We start from the raw sequence: 11,008 nt of genomic DNA, 5'->3' as shown, positions 1-11,008 counted from the left end.
TTGAAAAAGCAGACGCCTATTAGTTGACAATCAAAAATAATTGTTCCACTGAAAGGTAAGCCGAAAAATTGAAAATTCACATTAATGTTGTTGGCATTTGTGAGGAAGAATTTTTTGGTAACGAAAAACAGGACGATGGGAAGCATGAAGATGACGATGAAGATGATTAATTCTTTTATTACTCGTTCAATCATTCATTCGCTCACTCACTCATTCATTCACTCACTCTTCTATTTTTTATTGTAACTTGTAAATTGTAATTGTAAACATGTAAATTTGTAGTGCTATATATTAATATTGTGCTTATTTATTTATCAATGCATGATTCAATGTTCAACGCATGCATTCAATAAGAGTGTGCAGCGTTCACGCCCTTCTTTTGGGTGAGCATGTCTGGGAAGAGTTTTGAATTTTTCAAAAGTTGACGTACAACTTCGGTTATAACTAAAGGAATGTCTCTTTTTTATTCGAAACATCAAAAAAGTATTTGACATTGGGGCACTGAATAGTGCCTATGCACAAGTTAAGGCCCTTCTGAATAAGCTAAATGGTTTTTCAGTTCATGGATATTCTAAAAAATTTTACACCGTTCAAAAGTATTGGTAATGTATGCAAAAAATTAATTGGAAAATTAAATAGCAAGACGAAATTAAAAAATAATCATTACCTTTTTATGAAAAAAAGTTGTTAATTCGCAAAGAAAGTCTTCAAGAAAAAATTTTTGTAATGTAATTTGATACACATAAGACGAGAGTTGCGTATAAAGAGGATGAGATTACGATTTGAATCGATAATTCAGATGAGAATAGCAGCGTTTAAACGATCGCGCGCACAAAACTGAATAATTACACGGAGATTATTCAGTTGTTTGTCAATTTTTTTAGCTGTCAATCATTTTAACGACGTTTTGCTCATTGCGCCTTACTTGCACAGCGTGCTTTAACAATTTTTTTCTTTCCTTAAAATCTACTTTTAATATATTTAGCTTGTAGTTTATTTAATTTGAAAAATCTTCTACGTTCATTCACAGTCAACGATGATTTATGAAGAAAAATCAGAAAAACCTCCAGAACAAGCGGTAGGTAGATGAAATTTTATTTAAAATGTCATTATATAAACATCTCCATTTGGTTTAAAGCAAACCCAAAAATAAATTTTTAAATATTAAGTGATTTCCAGTGAAATTAACAATTCGAGTGAAACATTTTATGAAATAAATAATTGAAATTAATATTTGTTTGAAATGGTAAAGATCTATTAATGGACTTGAACAACAACAACAACAACAAAACAACAACAACAACAACAACACAACAACAACACAACAACAACGCAACAACAACAACAACATCTACAACATCAACAACAAAACAACAACAACAGCATCTACATCATCAACAACAGCAACAACATCGACAACAACAATAATAATAATTTTTCAAAATAATTAAAAATAATATTACGCAAACCGCAGCAGGAGGTGGTGGGCGCTGAGTTGCATGCCCCGATAGCCTGGCAGAGGGTTTTCCTGCTCTTTTCCTTCAACGTACTCCTCTGCCTTTGCATCATCGGTTTCATCGCCATCATCAGCACCACTCCTTACATAAAACAGAGTCTGCTTTTTTTATAATCATCACCGTCATCATTTTATTGTTATTATTATTGTTGTTTTTGTTGTTTTTATTATTATTATTATTGTTTTTATTATTATTTTCCTCAGACACTTTTTCAGGCATCTACCGGAAGTCCACCTGATTCCTGGGATGTAGGATTTTAGTTTCCTGTTGTTAAAAACTTTGGAAGTATGTGGACTGTAGCGAGTAGGACTATCTCCTGCACATGTGCAACACTTTTCTCTCCAGGCAGTTCATCGAGATGTTTCTGCAGCCCCTGACGTAATATTTCCCAATGCCCCAACCAACTACTGTTGGGATCACGCGTGTTTTTGTGTTCCACATACGTGAAATCTCCATCTCAAGGTCTCTATATTTTCTTAGTTTTTCCACTTCTTTTGTAGCAACATTCGTGTGGCACTGGGGACCGCAACATCGATAAGTGGGGATTTTTTGTTACTTCTATCTTGGAGTATCATATTTGGTCGGTTAGCCCCAATACTACGATCGGTGTTTATAGCCATGTCGTACGTGAGTGTTATTTTGTCAAACTCGACAACTTTTTCAGTCCGGTGATGATCCTACCAGCGGTCAGACATTTTGATCAAGTTCTTTCAGTATTGGCCAATGAAGATAATTAGCGATCCCATTGTGTCGAGGCTTACATTCCTTTGGCGCTAGTATTGTGCATCCGGCTACAATGTGGTTGACATGCTTCTTCTACTTTTGACACAACCTACATATACTGTCGTTACAATAATAATAATAATCCTTTTATTTTCTAACTCCAAATACCAAATATTAATAATGAAATAAAATAATTATAAAATCCTATTTAATCTATTTATTTAAATAATAATAATAATTATAAAATCCTATTTAATCTATTTATTTAAATAATAATAATAATAATAATAATAATAATAATTATTATTATTATTATTATTATTATTGAATGTTTCATCATCCATCAGATATCACTCCTATCTGTCCAACGCCAGAATGCGCTGTCACCGGTGGAAATAATTTTTGAAATCGTATCAATTTCTTTTTAATTTAAAAAAAAATAATAAAGTTTATTTAAATATAAAAGTTTATAGATTAGAAAAAATGTAAAATGTTTTGAAAATTGGTTTTCTGAATTTTACTTAACGTTGAATATCTAAAAATCCAAACCCCATCCTACAATAATTTATAACCAGACAATATTGGTTAAAATAATGATATAATATAACAATAACAATGATAAAATTAATAATAATTTTGACGTGGTGCCACATTTTTGCATTGACCTGGATCGAATGCAAAAAGATTCCAGGAAGTTAAAGGCATTAAATGTAATGGAAGTTTTTTATGCGTCTTGTTAGCCAGAGCGGTAAGTGTTGCTATTAACCTATTAACGTCAATGATTATAAAATAAGCCGCCAGGATATTTAAATCTTTGAAGATGGGAATGTCGTGTGAGGATTATTTCGTGCACACGTGTGGCAAGTGGAACTCCAAGATCTTCAATAACACGGACTACCTCAAAATGTTCTTTGTCGATCAGCTGGAGTTCATCAATCAAAAAGTGCAAAGTTGGTTTTTTTTTATAATCATATCTTATTCATTTCTGCTTCTTAAGTTCCTTAATCTAGGTCTATCAAAAAATGATTTTTTCTACACATTCTGAAAACACAACGCAGATATGCACGTACACATATATTCATACAATGTTGTTGTACATATTGCGATGGCTTCATTTGAATAAAAATTGAAAGGCATCATAAAATTGTGCGTACAGCATTGCTAGATTCCCGCCGAGAAAACAGCAAGTTATTGTACATGAGGCATATCAACAGTTTCTATGTTTCATGTCTTAATCCTGGTGAGTTGACCCATGATGACTGACTGAGATAACTTTACAAAACCATTTTATTGTTAAACTTTTTTTAATATTTCTTAATTCCAAATTTCTTGTTGATGACCGGCTAACATTCTTCTTGTCTTCAGATGAAAGCGATTATAAGTTGGATGTCGTTTTGGATAAGCTGCTAGAGATTACTTCATTTCCAAAGCAAGAAATTTTACCCTCCTCATCTTCCTTATCGTCACCTCCATTGATTGAGAGCATCCTAGCTCAAATAAAGAAAATTTTTGATGTGGATGTCTTTTTCAAGTTGAGCGTGAAGCCAATGAACAGGCGATCAAGCGTCAACCAGATCATCGTTCGTTAGAATATCCTCACCTTATTTTCAATACTTCTCTCTATTATATATCATTGAAACTATCTATAGTCATTTTATTATTGCGTTTTTTAGTTTAGCAGTACAGAATAATTGCTGCATATTATCGTACATTCAACTAAAATTGAATCAAGTTTTTAAATAGCCACAATGAGGCAGCAAAAATTGTTATCAAGCATAATTAATAATATCAGCAACAACTTGTTATCGAAATGTTAACAAATTCTTGCCTGATAACATTAAATAATGCAATACCTGATAAATTATTTGCAAAGCCTACAATTACAGACACACCGTTGTACGAACTATATTCAAATGTAGAAATGAGCAATCCGCAACTTTTTTGTTATCAAAAGCAATCAACAAACTTGCAATGATTTTCAGTAATGTTTGATTGGAGTTATTATAAACAAAAGCTCAGCATATAATTCTGACAAAATGTTTAAAAGTTATTTTGATTGAAAATTTCACACCGAAAAATAGTTGGGACCAAACCGCCGTATCCTGCAAGCCGATCAATTATTTGACATGGACCTCACTTCTCCTTTCATGGAAGGAATCCTCGAACGATACTCGCTGACCGCAGAAACACTGCAGAGAGTGAAGCAGCTTCACAGGACACTGCTTGATGTAACTTCCAAGTTATTCTAAAATTTCAATCATGCCTCAATCGTTTTTTTTAAATTTGCGAAATAATTGTATAGACATATTTTATAGAAGGACAACCAGGCATGTATTTTTTAAATTTGTAGTGTGTTAACAGTATTCATTAGAGATTTTTAAACATTTTTAAAAATTTTATTTGTTATTCATATAATGTTTATATCAGATATAACTAATTTTATTTCATATCCTTAACAGATTAGTTCAGTGCCAAAAACGAACGTTGAAAACACAACGGTGACGAATCTTCATAATATAAGCAGTGCTGTAAATATTTTCAATCAAATTTGTACATTAATTTATAGTCAATCAATTAGAGGGACATTTGTAACTTTATTAAGCACTATAAATACAAACTTTTGGCGAGAACAGACGCAACAGCATAACTTAAAAAACGCATAGATGGACGAAAACACACGCACACACACCACACACACACACCCACACACACACATATATATATATAAACGCGCACATACACACACAAACACTTAATGTTAAAAAACATGTACACAGTTGAATTGGGCAAAATATTTGAAGATCTTGATGGATGTTGATATGTCGGAGAAATATATTGGAGTTGAATCGAAAGAATTTTTTCTGAAGCTTTCAAATTTTTTTGTTGGAACCTCAATGGGGTTTGTAGTTTATTTGCTTATCATTTTTAAACTGAATTGTTAACTCTATTTAATTACCAATTATTTATATCTTAGCCTGTTATTATAATCTTTGTTTAAGATTTTCTGTTAAATTCGCTGATTAACTGTATCATTTTGTTTTACTTATGAATACTATGGCGTGAGGCTTATCATAAACTAAATTGAAAATAACCGTGGAAATGAAGTGAGCAGGTACAGTACATAACATGGATGGCTTTGATGACCAGCTTGCAAGACGTTGGCTCATTTAAAAAAGTAAAATTGATTTTGAATCCTTGAAAAAAAATATACACAACGAATCATAGGAAGATTGATGTTTTGATTTGGTTATACCTGTAAAACTATGCATAAAATTGGCCGCTGAAATCAACTTACGCGTTTGCATCGAGTTGTAATTTATCCAGACAGAGAATGCAACTTTGGAAAGAAACTCATCCTTCTGCTACACTCTGACGAAGAAACTCTTCCCATTGGCCATGAGTAAAATTTTGATCAAGAAAGTTTGGCGGTATGGCGATGAAGATCACGTGAGTTTAGTTGTTGAATATTAATCCATTTTTTATTGACGTTTAGCATTTTTTAAAACGATTCTTATAAATTTACTAAAAACGTCAAAATATATTTAATGAAAAAACGACGATTCATTGACTGTTAAGTGAAGTTAAAATTTGTAATCGTAAGATGTCAGTTCTGATTAACTACATGCGTAAGGAATACCTCGATTTTTTGTCAAAAATCAAGTGGGCTGATGAGAAAAATCTGAAAACCGAGAGAGAAAGAGTGGGTTGACTTTTTTTACACTCAAAATTTTTATGAATAATTCAGAAGAGCGGTTGAGCAATTGCATGATTCTACCTTTAATAGAGCATCCCATTTGTTACGAATGAACGTTTGTGTTAACATTTTGTCATGTTGAAAGTATCTGTTTTAAATTCAACACAAATTCAATCTAGGTAGAAGCCATTGAGATAATCGGCCACAACATTTTCTTCCTAAGTGACCAAGACGTGGATGTCATGTATGAAAGCGTAGGTCCATTCCATTCCATATCCATTCCACTCGTTATTTACATTTAAATTATTTAAAAAATGCATATGTTTTTATTTAAAAAAATGTCTAATACTTCTTTTCTCTTGTGCTTTATCCTTTCAGGACTTTGGCAACTATTGACTTCCACACAACCCGATCCTTAACATTTTGTAGTACTTGAAATGGGGTGATATTCAACAAGTGACACAAGGACTTCACAAATGTTGTTCGTTGTTGACCGCGATCTCTTTTCCCAACAATCTTTCCAGTAGTTAATAGATTTTCCATTCTTGCCTTCCGCATGGTGTGACCAAAATTTTTAACTGCCCCCGTCGGATTATCTGTAGTAATTTCCTCTTTTCATAACCGGACTGTTTTAATACATCTTCATTCGAAGTATGGGAGTTCTAACTAATTTTCATAATTCTTCTCAAAAACCACATCTCAGCAGCGTTAATATTTTTTTCTATTTCTTTAAAAATTGTCCAAGACTCATAGCCATAAGTTAGCACAGGAAAAATGTAACATCGTAACAGTTTAAATTTTGTTGAAATTCTAATTTTACTGTTGGTGAGGATGTTTTCATTTTAGAATATGCATCTTTCGCCATAGCTATCCTTCTTTTGATATCCATATCACATTTACAACATGAGGTAATCAGACTTTCGAGATAATTGAAGCTGTTAACTTGTTTCACCTGTTTGCCATTAATGACTATGGAGCAGATCGGGGCGGTTTTGCTTTTACTGATAACCATGCACTCTGTTCTGTTAATGTTAATTTGCAAGCTTTTCCTTTCACTTTCAAAAACCAGTTTTGAAACAGTTGTTTGCAGTTTTTTCATTGAAGATTTGGATTCAATGTCTAATACAATCACATTTAAACAGATAAACAACCTTTCTTCAAATTTTTCAGTTGAAACTCTCCAACTCAAAATTTTACCGTAACCTTCTACAAATAAAAGCATTCAACTTGAACAAGACACTCCAAGCAATCGGCACTAATGATCCTGTGGTAGAGTTAGTTTCGAAATCTCTATGTTATATTGATTTCAATTTCAATTTCATTCAAATATAAGATTAGTTTTTAACTGATTTATATTTCATGTGAGTCGAGTGTTTCATTCGGATGTTTCAATCTGGTGTATGGTGTCATGGTGATGTAAGATTGTTAGACGTGATATTACGATCATATGATGATGTATTATTTTTTATCAGATATGAGAATTCTCCAGCTGGAATCACGCAAACTTCCCTTCGATCAGATGACAAGATGGGTGATTTGAGAAATATTATAAACTGATTTTTAAATAAAAAATTTGATAAAAATTTTTTTAATGTTCAATAAAATGTTTGTTATAATAATTAATAAATAATTATAAATAATAACTAAAATTATAATAAAATAGTTAATAATAACATTATAAATAAAAAAGAATTAATATTAACTTTGAATATTCCATCACTTTGCTGCAGTGATGACGATTGGATTGTTCCAACCTCTGTTCTTCCGTTCCGCAAATCCTTGGTTAGATGTTAACCAAAAAAACAAACAAACACTTATTTGTTTCCCAATATATGCAATTTTGTTATTTCAAACAATTTCATTTAAATTACTAAACAACAATTGTTAGCAAAGCTATTATATTAAAATTTAAACTCTACAAATCTATCAAATAAGGTCGTTAACATTCGGATCAGCTGGAGTCATCGTTGCCAACATTCTCACCCAGGATCTAGTAGATTTAGGTTGGATGAATAACACGTTGAATATTTTACTGTGTAGACGTTTTGTAAATAATAAAAATTTTTTCGAATCGGTTTTCACACAAATTTTAGAAAAGATATTATCACCTAAACAGTTATTCAAATTTCCAATTATAATCTAAATCAAAATAACGAAATGAGTTCTTCTCAAAACTGCACATTGAAACTCGATTTAGGTAAGAAATTTGATTCTAATGGGAATTTCGTTGGGTGGGTGTCTAATGAAACTGAGGAAATGTTTAAGAAAAGGGATAGTTGCTTGGCGCAACAGTATGATTCCTACAGGAAGACTTACCTCAATCTACCGGTTCGTAGCCACCTTTTTTAGAATTATAAAATTTAGTAAATAATTGGTTTAGGTAATTTGAAATATTTCATTATTCTGATGATCTAGGTTATAATTTGAAAGGTTATTATAGACACAATTGTATATTTTAAAAACAAATGTTAATCAGTCCCTTATTTAAACAACATTTGTATAATGGTTTGATTTAAAAAATCTCATCGTCTCAGTTGGTAACATTTTATCAGGCAGACAGTCCCAACAGCACGGTGAATGTTAATTTCATGGATCCTATCTCTATTAAACTAGCTCTTTTGGTTCGTTTCATGAAAATTTAAAAATTTATCGTTCTGGAAAAAAGGATATAAAATTAATTTTTTTTTACTTTTTGCATGATATTGTCAGGCATACAGCCAATGGTTGAAAGCCAACCAATTTGAGGAGAGACTTCCAGGGTTTGTTGGAAACAACCACATCAAGATTTTTTTGTATGCTTTCTCGCAAGTTAGAACACGCCAATATGGAAATTTTTCTGATGTGGATTTTGCATGAAAAATACATATATTTTACGAACTGTTTATAAGTTAATAACAACAAAACAACAAAAATTTTACCACCATCAGTTTTAATATTCCCGAATAAATTTGACTGCTTTCCAATCTGCTTTCCAATTTTAGTCGTGGTGCAACTATCCCGATCCTGAAGATTCTGATTTCAAGAACGCTTCAGCCAGGTATTTAACAAAATAACTTTTCATTTTTTTCAGTATTTTTACATTTATTGTTTCTGTCATTGCTGATTCCTAAACAGTGCTATAATATTTATAATTATGTCTACACAATGTTAAATCGTTGTAATTAACCAGAAATTAATATTTGGGAAAAAATGTTTTTCCACGAAGAGTCAATCTACCGCTGATGAACTTTGAAGGGTTGGCGAAGATCTACGGCTGTTCACCGGGCAGGAAAATGAATCCAGCCGATAAGTGCTACCTCATCGCAAACACGTTTTGAAATTATTAACAAACCCAATTGCATTTTTCTTGTGTTAGTGGTGTTTTATTAAGAAGATACTTTTATGTTTGATCAGAGCAAATAAAACGAATGAATGAATGAATGAATGAATGATTGAATGAATGAATGTAGGATTGAATGAATGATTGAATGAATGATTTAATGAATGATTGATTATTTGAATGAATTAATGATTAAATGACTGATCGATTAAATGCATGATTGAATGAAGAAGTGATTGAATTAATAAGTGATTGAATGAATGATTGAATAAATGAATTAATGAACGATTGAATTAATGATAAAATCTAACTGTCGTGATTAGTTTTAAATGATGAATCATTAACATGTGACCCATTCTAAATCAAACATGTTAGTTAATTACATTCGCAATAGTTTCGCGATAACTGATTTTGTAATGGCCATCATATTTCTATTGTAGAAAAGACAACACGAAACATTCATTGATGACATTAATAGATATAAATGTTTTGATTATGAAGACAAATATAAAGTGAACCAGACTTTAAAACTAGAGTTGACTACATAGAAGTGTAAACATTTCTATCAGCATTAATTAATAATGGCAGTTAATAGGAGAAATCATAAATGGATACTCTGACAGCAGATGTTAAATTTATAGTTGCGGGGTAATTAAATAACTCTAGGTTGGCTTGCTGTGTAAAAACCAGATAGTAACTCCTAATTGCTTGTTCGTAAAAATAACGTTTATAAACTGTTTCTAAATATTTTCAAATGTTCCTAATTTGGTTTAAGCGTAAAATGAATAAAAAATATCAATTTTAGAAGTCACCTAACTAGCGATATATATATATATATTTAGTATATATAGTATATGTATATAATATATATATATATAGAATATTGTAAATATATATATATATATATATATATAATACAAAAACAGATACGGACAATCGATACGTTTGATTAATTGCTTTTTCATGTGAGTAAGCGTGTAAATTTCTAAACTTGAAAACTTTTAACGGGAAATTTTTTTTATTATTCTTAAAAAACTAAAGTATAACGATGATAACTTATGGCTTTCTATTCACATACACTAACACTCACACACACAATACACACTTTATATATATATATATATATTTTTTGGTAACAGGCTATTGTAAACGCAACATTTCAAAAATTCAACACTACTTTCAACATTGTTCAACTTTTTCATATTTCTTTTTAATTTATTAATTTCCGAAAAATTAGACATTTTATTGTTTTTTTAAAAAATTTTTATTAAATAAATTTGCAAAATTGCTATTTCGAGTTATAAATAACTCATCTTCAGTGCATTATATATAAGGTATGTAAGATATTTGATATAAAGGAACAAGTAATTATTAATTTATATAAATTATTCAATTAAAACAGAAAACCAATAAAGTAAATTTAATAACTATAAACAATATAAAACGCGATTTTTAAAATTTTTTTTAAATTTTTAACGGCAAGATTGTTTATATTATGGTTGTTAAGGTAAATATCAACGCTCAGCCGAGAAGCGCGAATTAATTTATTTAATAAACTACATATTATTAATATTATTTTTACAATATTTAAAAACATTATTATTATTATTGTTGTTAACGTTATTATTATTATTATCATCGCTGTGGTTCTTCTTGCTTCTTGTGATGATGTTCCATTTGCAAGTGATATTTGCGCCGTGGGTTGTGGCGTTGGTATCTACATTGTTGGCACTGTTGTTGTTGTTATTGTTCATG

General features: G+C 30.7%; 2 protein-coding genes across 2 annotated transcripts; both read left to right on the top strand.

Moving 5' to 3' along the window:
• Nucleotides 1–3,060: 3,060 nt before the first annotated feature.
• HELRODRAFT_184277 (hypothetical protein) lies at nucleotides 3,061–4,489 on the top strand (the record flags this gene model as incomplete). Its single annotated transcript, XM_009020146.1, has 4 exons — nucleotides 3,061–3,190; nucleotides 3,397–3,480; nucleotides 3,606–3,820; nucleotides 4,322–4,489. The coding sequence occupies 4 exons, from the start codon at nucleotides 3,061–3,063 to the stop codon at nucleotides 4,487–4,489; spliced, it is 597 nt and encodes a 198-aa protein (XP_009018394.1).
• An 877-nt stretch (nucleotides 4,490–5,366) lies between these two features.
• On the top strand, nucleotides 5,367–9,251 carry HELRODRAFT_184276 (hypothetical protein; the record flags this gene model as incomplete). The annotated part of the gene is made up of 10 exons (XM_009020145.1): nucleotides 5,367–5,397; nucleotides 5,569–5,687; nucleotides 6,114–6,188; nucleotides 7,105–7,208; nucleotides 7,870–7,937; nucleotides 8,051–8,262; nucleotides 8,469–8,555; nucleotides 8,644–8,742; nucleotides 8,916–8,971; nucleotides 9,140–9,251. The coding sequence occupies 10 exons, from the start codon at nucleotides 5,367–5,369 to the stop codon at nucleotides 9,249–9,251; spliced, it is 963 nt and encodes a 320-aa protein (XP_009018393.1).
• Between the last annotated feature and the right edge of the window lie 1,757 nt (nucleotides 9,252–11,008).

Source organism: Helobdella robusta (assembly GCF_000326865.2).
Source record: "Helobdella robusta unplaced genomic scaffold HELROscaffold_265, whole genome shotgun sequence".
In the NCBI taxonomy this organism is placed as follows: domain Eukaryota; kingdom Metazoa; phylum Annelida; class Clitellata; order Rhynchobdellida; family Glossiphoniidae; genus Helobdella; species Helobdella robusta.
This window is presented reverse-complemented; position numbering and strand designations above follow the sequence as displayed.